This window comes from Aulonocara stuartgranti, assembly GCF_965226115.1.
Source record: "Aulonocara stuartgranti genome assembly, chromosome: 7".
NCBI classification, from domain to species: Eukaryota; Metazoa; Chordata; class Actinopteri; order Cichliformes; family Cichlidae; genus Aulonocara; species Aulonocara stuartgranti.
Window position 1 is genome coordinate 55,091,772 of NC_138945.1, and position 14,067 is coordinate 55,105,838.

A 14,067-nucleotide genomic window follows, 5' to 3' on the forward strand; every position below is an offset into this window, starting at 1 on the left:
TTTGTCTTCAAGTTTGATTTTCAAGAAAAATACATTTTAAAACAAAAGGTTTTAAAGCAGTAGCTTAATCACAAAGATATTGTAAATATTACACATTTGCAGTTTACATTTTGTGTGCATAAAACAAAATAGGATTTGTACTACCAATATAAGAAGAGCTGTTGATTTAAAACATTCCTTAATGAATTCCTCTGTGTCACGGCATGAATTGGAGATGGTTATTAATACCTTTATTTCATCACGCCTGGATTACTGTAATTCATTGTTTTCTTCCCTTAACAAAACTTCTTTGACAGAGCTGCAGGTTGTTCAGGACACTTCCACGAGGTTTCAGACTAATTCTTCACATGTCACACAGTTGCTGACTCAGTTGCACTGGCTCCCCATTAACTTATAAGTCCACTTTCAGATTCTGATTTCTACTTTTAGAGGTCTGCATGAAGCAGCAACATCATACATCAGTGAACTTTTACATCCCCAGCATGCCCCTGAAGTCATGTGATAAGGGGCAGCTGCAATAAGGTAACCTTGTGTTTCTAGCATTTTGTTGCAAAACATGTTTTTAAAAAAAACAAAACAAAACATGTAAGTTGTAAAATGTATGTATATATTCATTTAATAAAATTGTGTATTGTAGAATGTTGGTGGACAGTTAGATTTAGAAAAACCTCAACCTCAATTTTACCTGACAGTAAAAAAATGGTTTAGAACTTAAGAGCTGCGAATATTTAAGGCTGCCAGTTGTCATCAGATGAGTGTGATTGTTCGTGCTGTGAGAAGGCTTGACATGTGAGTAACTGTCATAGCCAGAGCTAAATGGGCAAATAAATGCCTCTTGCTTCCAACATACCTTGTCTTGGTCTTCCTCGCTGTAAATTCAGCCGCAAAAGGTTGCAGTGCTATAAAAATAACATTTTACTTAGTTACTAATGACTTTATTTATGACATTTAGACTTATGGTAAGGTCACAAAAGAATGCAAACGCAATCAAAAGAACTGCAGGCCTCATTTGGCTCAGTTAATATCAAAGTTCTTGATCCAACAATAAGAAAGAGACTGGGCAAAAATAGCATCCAGGGGAGTTCAAGGAGAAAACTACTGCTAACCAAAAGCAACACAAAGGCCTCCCTCACATTTCCCAAAAAACATCTTGATGAACCCCAAGACTTTTGGGAAATATTCTACAGTGATAAGAAAAAAGTTTAACTTTTTGGAGGCTTTTTGTCCCGTTATATTTGTCATAAAACTAACACAACATTTCACAAAAAGAACATCATTCCAACAGCAAATGTGGTGGTGGTAAAGTGATGGTCCGAGGCTGCTTTGCTGCTTCAGGAAGACTTGCTGAAATTAAACCATGAATTCTGCTCTCTGCCAGAAAATCCTGAAGAAAAACATCCAGCCATCAGTTCATGTCATGAAGCTCAAGTACACCTGGAGTGGATGAGTAGCTGTCCAAAGTTAAATTCGATTGAGATGCTTTGGCATGACCTTAATCAGACTATCCATACTTGAAAACCATCCTGTGTGGCTGAATTAAAACAAATTCACAAAGAGGAGTGGGCCAAAATGCCTTCACAGCGCTATGACAAAGTAAACACCAGTTATTACAAATACTTGCTTGTATTGTCTTTGTCTTTGTCTGAATCAATGACTGTTTTTCTACAGTCATTGGTCTGAATAATAGAAGTCTGAAAAATATGCACAAAAAAAAAGAAAAAGAAAAAGGAAACTGTGAAGGGGTCAAATACTGTAAATTTTATTTGTAATAAAAAGTTATTTTAAAGCTTTAGGTAATACATTTACCGGTACTAGGTTGTGACAAAGTAATTCAACGCACCTTTTACAAACCCTTTGTTAATAAACAACTAATATTATGTAGGTGTTTATTCATTTCTATTTTACCAGGCATTCAAAATCTAGAGATTCATAATCTCTATTGCCAGAGCTTCTCGGGCCCAGATGGCGCCTGTATATTAGGTGTCATACATCTAAACAGCAATACTAAAATAAAAAGTTGACAATAAACCATTTTGGTTGTTCTCTCTGTTACAGTATTCACATACATCCCTTTTTAGCCAGTTTTCTTCCTGTACAGGAAGTTAAAGTGCAAGGCAGGTAAAAGTCGGTGTGTGCATCACATGACCAAGGGCCAGCCAATCGGCAGGAGAGCTTCAGGTTTTTCCAGGTGCAGTTAGTGAACCGCAAGGCTGTCGTTTGCATATCCGCCTCGACTCTGTTTGTAACCATATAATAAGCCAGGAAAGTTGTGGTTTAGTGATGTAGTTAAACAGAAAACTCTGCACTCGGTTCAGTGTTCACCTGAGGACGGAGGAAGAGGGAAACAGCTGCCCGCTCATGGCTGTGATTTTAGTGGCTTTCACTTTGATGTGCTCCGGGTTATGGGACAGAGGTTTACTCGCAGTCGGTAAGGGTGTTATTTACTTATCACTTTTTAAGGGCAGGTTTAGAGTTTGCTTGGAGCACCTGCTTAACAGCTCCACAGCTGGGAGCTGTGGCTGTATTCAATGTATTCATTGTGGATGCGTTTTTATTATAAACTATTTATCGCGGTCATAGATGCTGATGAGTATGCTAAACAACCAGGTCAATGCACATGTGGTCATTGCGTGCACGCATGTCAGTGTCACGCAGTCACATGCTGTTGCCCGGCAACAAGACCAGAAACGGACTTTAGACCCGGACGGGTTGAAAGAAAAACAGAGAAGAAAAGGAGGAAAAGTCAAAAGGAGGAGCGAATATTTGTTGGTTTTTCCTTAACGTCACAATGTGCGCATGCGCTGACCAACTTGACCGACAGGTTAGGATTTAATAGAGCAGCAGCTGACATTAGTTTATCCGATGTGTTTAATTTGGTAAGGCTCATTTGTTTACACTGAATACGCTGTTGTTTTTCTTGATTATTATTATTATTGTTTGAATCTATTATAATCTAAGTCAGGGAAACACTCCTTTGCTCATCGTCTTCATGGGTGAAAGTGTAAACAACTTCACCTTCATACATCATTAACCTCTTACTCCAGGCCCTACAAACTACACAGTGTCGTGTCGCTCCACAGAGTCTGTGCAAGCTGCTTGTATGCACAGACTGTATGCAAAATGTTTCTTTAAAAGGAAGTAAAGCCAATTTCGGGGGATTTTGGCCTGCATCCATTTGATCATACCGCATGCATCAGGGGTAGATTTGTGCTAATACTGTAGCCTTATTACATTGTGGTTTGTTTATGGGCCAAAATAACATAAATCCCATTCATACTAGATTGTTGGGCATCTGATTCAGTTTTTAGTGATGCAACAGTGCATGGTGTCATGTTACCTTACATAACATGATACCTGATCAGGAAAAAACAGGGGATAAAGGAGGAAAAAAACAGTATTGAACATCCTGATCATGTTTTGTATGCTTTGTGGTCTCATTTCAGGAAGTTGCTCTCAAGTCACTGCTATGTCCAGTGTAGAACAAATGGTTCCTCAAAAATCCTCAATTCCCTCGGCTATTTGATCACTTAACCCTGACAGGATCATTTAGATTAATTTTTCCATGATTGCTAGTTTTTAAACACTTCTCCTTGTTAATCCTATTAATTTATTTTATTTATATTTTTTATTTAACTTCATTGTTTGTTGATCTGTGTCTTCTACTGGAACAATGTTTGTGAGTAGTGTTTAAAGAGTGTAGGCTGTGTGAATTTGACTGTTAAATAGGTTGTCTGGGTAAGATGCAAACTAACTGCCCTTTTGGGGATTCATAAAATTAATTGAATCTAGATGTAAATATAAATATTAAGTCTTTCAATACTTTGAGGTGTAGCCTACAGATTTTATCTTAGGGATATAAATGCACTGACACGGACTGAATACTCTGTCCTAAGTAAACCTCTGTATTTCTTCTCTACGAAGGTCAAACTTGCGTGGATGAGAGTAGATTTAAAGAACAGGCGGCATTTGTCGGGCATCCATATCAACTACAGTGCCCTCTGAAGATTGTTCAGAGCACATCTCAAACACAGCTGACCTGGCAAAAGGACTGCGTGCAGCTCCCTACAAATGAGAGCAAAATCTACCTGGACTTTAATAGCCTAAATTTGGAAGACCAAGGAAATTACACCTGTATGCAACAGAGCAACAGCACGGTCACATTTACTGTGCGTCTCCTAGTTAAAGGTAAAGTAATGTTTCAGTGTGCTAGAGTAATTAAGTTATTTAGAAATCAATGAGCTGCTGTAGAGTTTGTGTGTGGATTTGAAGGGGTTAATTGAATGGATATACCTGCAAACAGGTATTTTGTTTCAGCATGCCTTCTAGTAACAGGCTCAGGTGCTACCTGGCATGAAGGCCCCTATTGTCTGGAGATCTTGCAGTGAACATGGATAACAGCTGTGTGTCTTTACACAGAGTCTCAGTGCTCCAAGGCTCCAGAATTTAAACCTAACGGGGGCTCGACAACACTCTGGGAAAATGTGGGATCCACTGTGAAACTGAACTGCACTGCTCTCCTCTTCTGGGACCCAGCAGAGAAGCAATGTGACACCACGTTGCAGTGGAGTAAAGATGGTCATCCCCTCAATAACCACACACTTTCCTCGCTGAACACATCATCATGGTGATTTGAAGCCGTTGAATATTAGCTTGGCGAAAGTTAATAATGTACCTGTGTTTAGACCTGTGCTTAATCTTCTGTCTAACTATATCAGGTCCCCCGGTGCCAACCAGCTGATGGTAAATAGCTTCCTAGTGATCACCCTCAGAGAGCTGGAAGATTTTGGGCTGTACAGCTGCACAGTGAGGAACATTTCTGCTGACTTCAGTCTGAAGAATCTAGGTAAAAATAAAAAAACAAACAAGTTTCTCAAATAGGAGTTGAGGCTATTCAGGATACATAATGGGTCTATTTTCCATATTTAAACATATTCTTTAAATACTAACTATTTAACGGAGAAATTCCATCTACTCAGCTAAGGGTGTTTTCTTTTAAATGGGGTTCTTTGAAATTTTGATCCACAGTCAGTGGGTTACTTCCAGTGGATGGCATTAGGCTTTGCATGTACTGCTCTGGACACAGTCGGCAGCTAAAAGAAGTTAGTTTAAGCGTACACTATATTTTCAGCCCTTTCCCTGCAAACTTAAATATTAAAGACTAACTAAAGTGCTTACACAGGACCATCAAACTCAACAAACACAGGAATCTGACTTGATATGCTTGTGTAGCTCTGTCTTGATTGAATAATTTTTGATAATGAGTTAGTTCAGGTCCAGACTGATGCTTTAAAGCACTATAGTCACATATTATGTGAGCAGTAACTACTTTTTTTTACATGGTAAGAATAAAATAAAAAAATGGGGCAGGGATAGCTCAGTAGGTAGAGTGGTGCCCCCATGATTAGTAGGTCGGGGGTTCAAATCCACTGAAAGGCTACGCTAAGGTACCCCTGAGCAAGGTATCATCCTTACACACTGCTCCCCGGGTGCCTAATGGCTGCCCATTGCTTCACTGGGTGAATGGATTAAATGCAGAGAGGAATTTCCCCACGGGGATCAATAAAGTATACATTATTGTTATTTAAAAAAAAAAAAACAAAGACTGGGAAAGAAACTATTTCTGTGCAGTTGTGGTCAGACATTCACATATACTCTATAAATATAATGGTAATTTTGTTCTTTTAATTCTTTGAGCTGTTCTTTTTCCGGGGTGGAATAATTATATAGCATACATCTTTAATCATTTAAATTGAAAAAGTTGTGCTTTTTTTTTTATCTTGGATTTTCCTCCAAAAGTTTACTTGCTGTCTATGCTGTATATTAAAAATTGTGCCACAATATATGTTGTATAATATAAAATCTTTTAATTGGAGTATTACCTTTATATTCTCCATTGATTTCCATTGATTTTCCTTTTGCTTCTGGTATCTATGTCCAGGCAGCCCCAGTCACACAGGTGCCGTGATTGCAGCTGTCATCCTCCTCCTGTTCCTGGCTTTAGCTGCTGTCATTTACTCGAGGTGCCACCTGAACATCAAACTCTGGTACAAGAACTCGTATGGAGACTATGAACTCAATGGTGAGACCTCTCTTGAATTTAAATTAAGTTGCCGCACTGATATTTTTGTATTAACAACACCTGGATGTTTGTGTCTGAACCTTTTCAGATGGGAAATTATATGATGCCTATATCTCATATGTGAATAATGACTATGACAGGAAGTTTGTCAACTTCGTACTCAAACCTCACCTGGAAAATATAAATGGGTACAAAGTGCACCTCAATGACAACGATATACTACCTGGTGCAGGTATGATTATATTCCCACACTGCAGCGCTACTATTGCTTCTGTGTTGCTTCCCTCATTCATGCCTGCTTCATGATCAGCATATATAATTTTAAGTAACCCACTGAAATGAACAATCATGAAAAACATCATTTTTATAGGACACTCTGAATCAGTAATTTTCAGAACCACATCAGAGCAATAACTTCTTCACAAGTTTATCAGTCTCTCACATCGTTGTGCAAGAATTTCGTCTCACTCTTTGTTGCTTTAGTTCAATGAAGTTTGTGAGTATTCGTCTATGCACAGCTGGGGCATTGTAGCACCTTTATTCTTTTCTTTTTCAAGCTTTCTCTTGTATATTTACCGCTGTGCCTGTTGCATGACCCAATTTCATACCAGGCTTTAGCTTTCAGACAGATTGCCCCATATGTGACTAGATATGGTTAAAGTGCTGAAAGCCAGCACTCTGTATAAACCATAGAAAATCAGTTGTCCCAGTCAGAAAAAGACCAAAAATATAGGTCTCACTCTCTGTCAGATTGCCTGTCACACCTGTAGACAGAGTGAGAGTTAATGTATAACAGCTGTCTTTGACTGTCTGAGTTCACATCTTTCAGGAATGTGTGAAATTGAAGAAGTCAAATTCATCTTTAACCTCCTAGGACCCGGTGTCCACATATGTGGACATCACGTTTTGGGTTGTCTAGACCAAAATACAAAATTTTGCTCTACAAGGGCCTGATATCCACTTACGAGGACATTATACTGCCACTGTTCTATTGAAATTTTAAACAAATATCCTCATATGTGCATCTCATTTTTGTCAGGAACAAAAATCAGGTAAAACAAAAAAAATCTGGCAATTCTTTGTTTTTACACTCATCAGGTCCCAATATGCCCAAATATCAAAGAGAAATTAAAAATGCATGCCATGGAAGAGTTCGGGTCTTAGGAGGTTAACTACACTCAGGCCATACAGTGTTACAATAGTTAGAAATGTTAGAAATGAAACAGAAAAGGTTTATGAGTTCAAATCCACTGGTCAGCTCTCTGTGCTAGCCTTGCCAGCCTCTTAGTCACTAAACTCCAGCACCATTGGTCAACTCAGAGACCACAAGGTGCCCAGGTTCTGTAGCTGCAAAACAAGCGCAAATCACAGCCCGTCACCACCGTGCTTCACAGTTGGTATGAGGTGTTTGTGCTAATATGCTATGTTTGGTATTCACTATATTTGGTGCTTTGCGTCATGGCCAAACATTTCCACTTTGGTCTTGGCCGTCACAGATCATTGTTCCAGAAGTCTTGTGGTTTGCTAAGATGCAACTTTTCAAACATTCCAAACAAGCCACACTTTGTCAGTCTTTTTCTATTTGTACTGTTGTAACTCCATCCATCCATCCATTTTCATCCGCTTTGTCCGGGGCCGGGTCGCGGGGGCAGCAGCCTAAGCAAAGAGGCCCAGACCTCCCTCTCCCCAGCCACCTCCTCCAGCTTATCCGGGGGAATACCAAGGCGTTCCCAGGCAAGCCGAGAGATATAATCTCTCCAGCGTGTCCTGGGTCTGCCCCGGGGCCTCCTCCCGGTGGGACATGCCTGGAACACCTCACCCAGGAGGCGCCCAGGGGGCATCCTTGTCAGATGCCCGAACCACCTCAGCTGGCTCCTTTCGATGTGGAGCAGCAGCTGCTCTACTCTGAGCCCCTCCCGGATGGCCGAACTTCTCACCCTATCTCTAAGGGAGAGGCCAGCCACCCTTCGGAGGAAGCTCATTTCTGCCGCTTGTATCCGCGATCTCGTTCTTTCGGTCACTACCCACAGCTCGTGGCCATAGGTGAGGGTAGGGACGTAGATCGACCGGTAAATTGAGAGCTTCGCTTTTACACTCAGCTCCCTCTTCACCACGACGGACCGGTGCAGCGTCCGCATTACTGCAGCTGCAGCCCCAATCCGTCTGTCGATCTCTGGCTCCCTTCTCCCATCACTCGCGAACAAGACCCCGAGATACTTGAACTCCTCCACTTGGGGCAGGAACTCATCCCCGACCCGGAGTGGGCACTCCACCCTTTTCCGGCTGAGAACCATGGCCTCAGATTTGGAGGTGCTGATCCTCATTCCCGCTGCTTCACACTCGGCTGCGAACCGCTCCAGTGTGAGCTGGAGGCCCTCACCCGATGAAGCCAACAGAACCACATCATCTGCAAAAATCAGAGATGAGATTCTGAGGCCACCAAAGCGAAAGCCCTCCGCCACTTGGCTGCGCCTAGAAATCCTGTCCATAAAAATTATGAACAGAACCGGAGACAAAGGGCAGCCCTGGCGGAGCCCATCACCCACCGGGAACGAGTCCGACTTATTGCCGGCAATGCGAACCAAGCTCTTGCAACGGTTGTATAGGGATCGAATGGCCCGTAGCAATGGGCCAGACACCCCATACTCCCGCAACACCTCCCACAGGACACCCCGAGGGACACGGTCGAATGCCTTCTCCAAGTCCACAAAACACATGTTGGGCAAACTCCCATGCACCCTCAAGTATCCTGGAGAGGATAAAGAGCTGGTCCAGTGTTCCGCGACCAGGACGAAAACCGCATTGTTCCTCCTGTATCCAAGGTTCGACTAACGGACGAACTCTCCTTTCCAGCACCCTGGCATAGACTTTCCCAGGGAGGCTGAGGAGTGTGATCCCCCTGTAGTTGGAACACACCCTCCGGTCCCCTTTCTTGAAGATGGGGACCACCACCCCGGTCTGCCAGTCCACAGGTACTGCCCCTGATCTCCACGCAACATTGCAGAGGCGTGTCAACCAGGACAGCCCTACAACGTCCAGAGCCTTCAGGAACTCGGGGCGGACCTCATCAACACCAGGGGCTCTGCCACCAAGGAGTTGTTTAACTGCCTCAGTGACCTCGCCCCCGGAAATTGGCGGGTCATTCCCCTCATCCCCAGACTCTGCTTCCTCCTCGGAAGACGTGTCAGTGGGATTAAGGAGGTCCTCGAAGTATTCCTTCCACCGCCTGACAATTTTCTCAGTCGACGTCAGCAGCGCTCCGCCAGCACTATACACAGTGCAGGTAGAGCACCGCTTTCCCCTCCTGAGACGTCTGACGGTTTGCCAGAATCTCTTCGAGGCAGCCCGAAAGTCTTTTTCCATGGCCTCTCCGAACTCCTCCCACACCCGAGTTTTTGCTTCAGCCACTGCCCGAGCCGCATTCCGCTTGGCCTGTCGATACCTGTCGGCTGCCTCCGGAGTCCCACAGGCTAACCAAGCCCGATAGGACTCCTTCTTCAGCCTGGTGGCTCCCTTCACCTCTGGTGTCCACCATTTGGTTCGGGGATTACCACCACGGCAGGCACCAACCACCTTGCGGCCGCAGCTCAATGCAGCAGCTTCGGCAATGGAGACGCTGAACATGGTCCATTCGGACTCAATGTCCCCAGTCTCCCTCGGAATGCTGTTGAAGCTCTGCCGGAGGTGTGCGTTGAAGATCTCGCGGACTGGGGCCTCTGCTAGACGTGCACCAGGTCTGTCCAGCGTCTTCCCCCGCCACCTGATCCAACTCACCACCAGGTGGTGATCAGTTGACAGCTCAGCCCCTCTCTTTACCCGAGTGTCCAGAACATATGGTCGCAGGTCTGCTGATACGATTACAAAATCGATCATCGACCTACGGCCTAGAGCATCCTGGTGCCACGTGCACTTATGGACACTCTTATGTTCGAACAGGGTGTTCGTTATGGCCAAACTGTGATTAGCACAGAAGTCCAATAACAGAGCACCGCTCGGGTTCAGATCAGGGAGGCCGTTCCTCCCAATCACGCCCCTCCAGGTCTCGCTGTCGTTACCCACGTGAGCATTGAAGTCTCCCAGCAGGACAACAGAGTCTCCAGGTGGAGCACCCCCCCCCCCAGGGACTCTAAGAAGGCTGGGTACTCTGAACTGCCACTCGGCGCATAAGCGCAGATGACAGTCAGGACCCGTTCCCCGACCCTAAGGCGCAGGGAACAAACCCTCTCGTCCACCGGGAAAAACCCCAACGTACCGGCAGCAAGCCGAGGGGATATTAGAATACCCACCCCAGCCCGCCGCCTCTCACCAGGGGCAACTCCAGACTGAGACAGAGTCCAGCCTCTCTCCAGGAGACTGGTTCCAGAGCCCAAGCCATGCGTAGAGGTGAGCCCGACTATATCTAGCCGGTACCTCTCAACCTCACGCACTAACTCAGGCTCCTTCCCCACCAGAGAGGTGACATTCCATGTCCCTATTGCCAGTCTTGGCAGCCGGGGGTCAGTCCGCCAGGGCCTCCGCTCCTGGCCGCCACCCGGCACACAATGCACCCGACCCCTATGGCGCCTCCTGCGGGTGGTGGGCCTGCGGGAGCATGGGTCCATGTCTCCTCTTCGGGCTGTGCCCGGCCGGGCCCCATGGACTAAGGCCCGGCCACCAGACGCTCGCCCTCGGGCACCCTCCCCGGGCCTGGCTCCAGGGCGGGGCCTCGGTAACCCTATCCCGGGCAGGGTAAACTGTTCCCTCGATGTCCTTTTCATAAGGGTCTTATGAATCGCTCTTTGTCTGGTCCCTCACCCAGGGCCAATTTGCCATGGGAGACCCTACCAGGGGGCAAAAGCCCCCAGACAACATAGCCCCTGGGATCCCTGTGACACACAAACCCCTCCACCACGATAAGGTAGCGATTCAAGGAGGGGCTGTTGTAACTTTAACCTTTAATATGCTGACTGAGGCCTGCAAAGTCTGAGATGCAGCTCTTCTACTTTTATAGAGGTAGCAGCACATGGCTGCTACTTACCCTCCTAATGTTTATGGAAACAGTAAGAGTGTTCTTAATATTCTGCACTGATTCGTGTAAAAAACATTAATTTTTGCCTTTTTAATTGCACCATCTGTTTTCAGATCCTTCTGCAGAGCTCCTAATGAACATCAGTCGCTCTCGGCGCCTCATCGTGCTGCTCTCTTTTGCTTACCTTGAACAGGACTGGTGTTCCAGTAACTTCAGGTAGGACGGAATACACAGAAATATCACTATTTAAACTTTGCTTTATAAATAAAAATGATATTGAATTTATATAGCAAACAGCCAAGTTATGAAAGTGTGAAAGCAAATGTAATAATTTGTGTATTAGTACATCGTACCACTTGAGGGCAGAATTGCTCCAATATGCAGTGTCCTATGTTTAACTGGAGCTCTGTGTATTTTTTAGACAAGGCCTCCTGCACTTGTTGGAGTTGTGTCAGCAGCCCATCTTCATCTTGTTGGATGCTCAGTATAAGCGCATGAGGCCAGAGTTCAAACAGCAGCTTAGTGAGCACCAGCACTGCCTCACCATACTTACCTGGAGACACAACTCTGTGGTAATACTCCAGCCATATGTTGTTTCCTTGCTAATATGATGGATAGTTTCGACTGACATTATCCGAAGGACACTGTGGGTGTGGTAGATTTGATTGGTTGTCACGATGTTTAGGTTTAAAATGTGGGGAATGATTGGTTTGCATTTGTACATGCCATTACATTTTCAACTGTAGCACTGCCCACTTCAAACCAGGGAAAACCAGGAAGAGGAGACAATAACAGAGAGTAACAGTGCAGATAGAAATCTGTCAGTTACAAGTCAGAAGATTTTTGTGTTCTTCTACGTTCTCAAAAGTTTATTGGAAGGTTCAAGGCTAGAATAATAATAGTGATAAAGCTAGTGTTTATTTTACAGGACCCCCCCCCCCCCCCCCAAGAAGATCTGAATTATCACTAAGTTAGCTTGTAAAAGTGACTGCCACAGTCATGCATTTTCACATATTTTTCTCAGTCTTTCATAAAAGTTGAAACATCTTTGTTTTCACTTTGCTATCATGCATTATTGATATCAAAAATGAGCAGCTTTATCAATTCAAAATGAAATGAAAACTATAGCATTGCACTTTAGAAGGTTCGTTTGACTTTGTAGCAGCTTGCTGGGACGAATGTTATTTGGTGTCTTTGTGCTTGTGTTTGCACAGACGCCTTCATCTGTCTTCTGGAAAGAGCTAGCTTTAGCAATGCCTCGCAGTGTTGTCTTCCACAAGGAGTCTGCTGGTGACCCTCAGACATTGCTGGAGGATGACAAAGACCCGATGCTGACCCTTCAGCCGGACTACCTGAACTGCCGTTCAGATACGGACCCTGCCGGTGATCTGGGTAAGAGGTGCAGTCTAGGTTTTGTGTGAGAAACACACACAAAAATGTTAAAATTTTAATATCTGGAAAAAATACTGAGGCAAGCATTCACATGTTTAACAAGCACCTGTTAATGACTTTGATCCAATAATGCAAATCATCAACTATTCAGCAGTTCTTGTACTTGTTGTCACAAGAGTGCAACATAAAATGTTCCAGCCTTCATACAAGTCTCAACCTGAAAGACTTAAAAAAACAAAAAAAAACACGTCAGAGTCGAAACTCTCTTCATTTCACTTAGTTAGTTCCCAATTTGAATAAACAAATACTGACTAAGCTATAGTTAATACTTAACTTCATAACTAAGGCATTATATCACAATGGTCTTTCACATATTTACTTTTCATTTCACTATTGATGAGAATGCTTTCATTTCGTTCTTAAGAGTTAAAAACTGTTCATTAGTTTGTTTTCTTGCAGGAAGTTAGATGCAAGAATTAAAACTATTTACAAAACGCTGCAGTCAAATGATGGTGGGCTTGGCTTGGCTTAGGTTAGTTTAACTTTGTGATGGCATAAACAACTTGGCTGGGTCTGTCCAAAGGTAAAGAGTAATAAACACACTCGTCCTAGGTCTGGATTTATGAGTTTTCAAAAAGCCGCTACACTTAGCCACAAAGAGCTGAGCATACAATTATTCATGTTGAAGCTTTGGTGCTGGTGAGGTTTTCAAGTGATGGTAACTTTGGACAGAGCCCAGCAGAGAGCACCCATTTTAAGTCTTTATAAAAAATCAAAGCAATAGTTTCCTTTTACTTTGCAGTAAAAATGTAAAAAAAGTATTTTATTTGTACACTCATACAGAAAAAATCACCACACAATTTAATCAATACAAACCAAAGAAGGGGAAAGTGACATTTTGCATCGCTCTCCTTCTGTGTCGCAGGTCTTCGCCTCCCTGTCTACAAAGCTTTGTCCTGCAAAGCTCCAGTTCTCCCCGCTGCAACCAGCTCAGCAGCTGAGCCAAAACCCTCTGACATCGACATCTCGGACCTGGGATCACGCAACTACGCAGCACGCTCAGACTTCTACTGCCTGGTCGCTGAGGACATCTGATTCACACTCCTTTCTAAAACTCGACGCTCTGTAGAGATCGCTGTCGGCACGTCTTTTCTTTGTTTTCTCCATCGTGTAGCCAACTGTTTCCATTCTGTACAATGTGTTATTAAAATCAGTGTGTTGCTTTCTGTTTCTACATGCCATAGATGATTTTTAGCATTTTTACATTTCATACTGATGTGTAACATACTTTGTGAGAAATTGTCTGAAGTATTTCAGGGAAGTAAGTGTAATTAAGAGTGTGTGTACAATAAATATTTTATTAATTGCCAATTTACCCTGTTGATCTTTATTTTAGTCTCCAACAAAAGACAGTGTAATGACGGTGTCTTAAGGATTTTCTTTTTTAATTTATAAGCACTCGATCTTCCTTTTATAGTTGGCAGTAAACAAATAGTTGGCAAAGACATAAAAACTTACACATGACAGATCAGATATCAGTCCAGAGAATCCAGGGAATATGCTTTTTTTCCTAGTCAGGTGAAGGAAC

The 14,067-nt window shown here is 43.6% G+C and overlaps 1 protein-coding gene across 1 annotated transcript; it reads left to right on the plus strand.

Moving 5' to 3' along the window:
* Positions 1–2,152: 2,152 nt before the first annotated feature.
* On the plus strand, positions 2,153–13,854 carry sigirr (single immunoglobulin and toll-interleukin 1 receptor (TIR) domain). Its single transcript, XM_082539305.1, has 10 exons — positions 2,153–2,428; positions 3,922–4,185; positions 4,417–4,624; positions 4,716–4,843; positions 5,939–6,079; positions 6,168–6,311; positions 11,201–11,303; positions 11,509–11,659; positions 12,302–12,479; positions 13,405–13,854. Exons 1-10 carry the CDS (start codon positions 2,359–2,361, stop codon positions 13,572–13,574), a joined length of 1,557 nt encoding a protein of 518 aa, XP_082395431.1. The 5' UTR covers positions 2,153–2,358; the 3' UTR covers positions 13,575–13,854.
* The last annotated feature ends 213 nt before the right edge of the window (positions 13,855–14,067 follow it).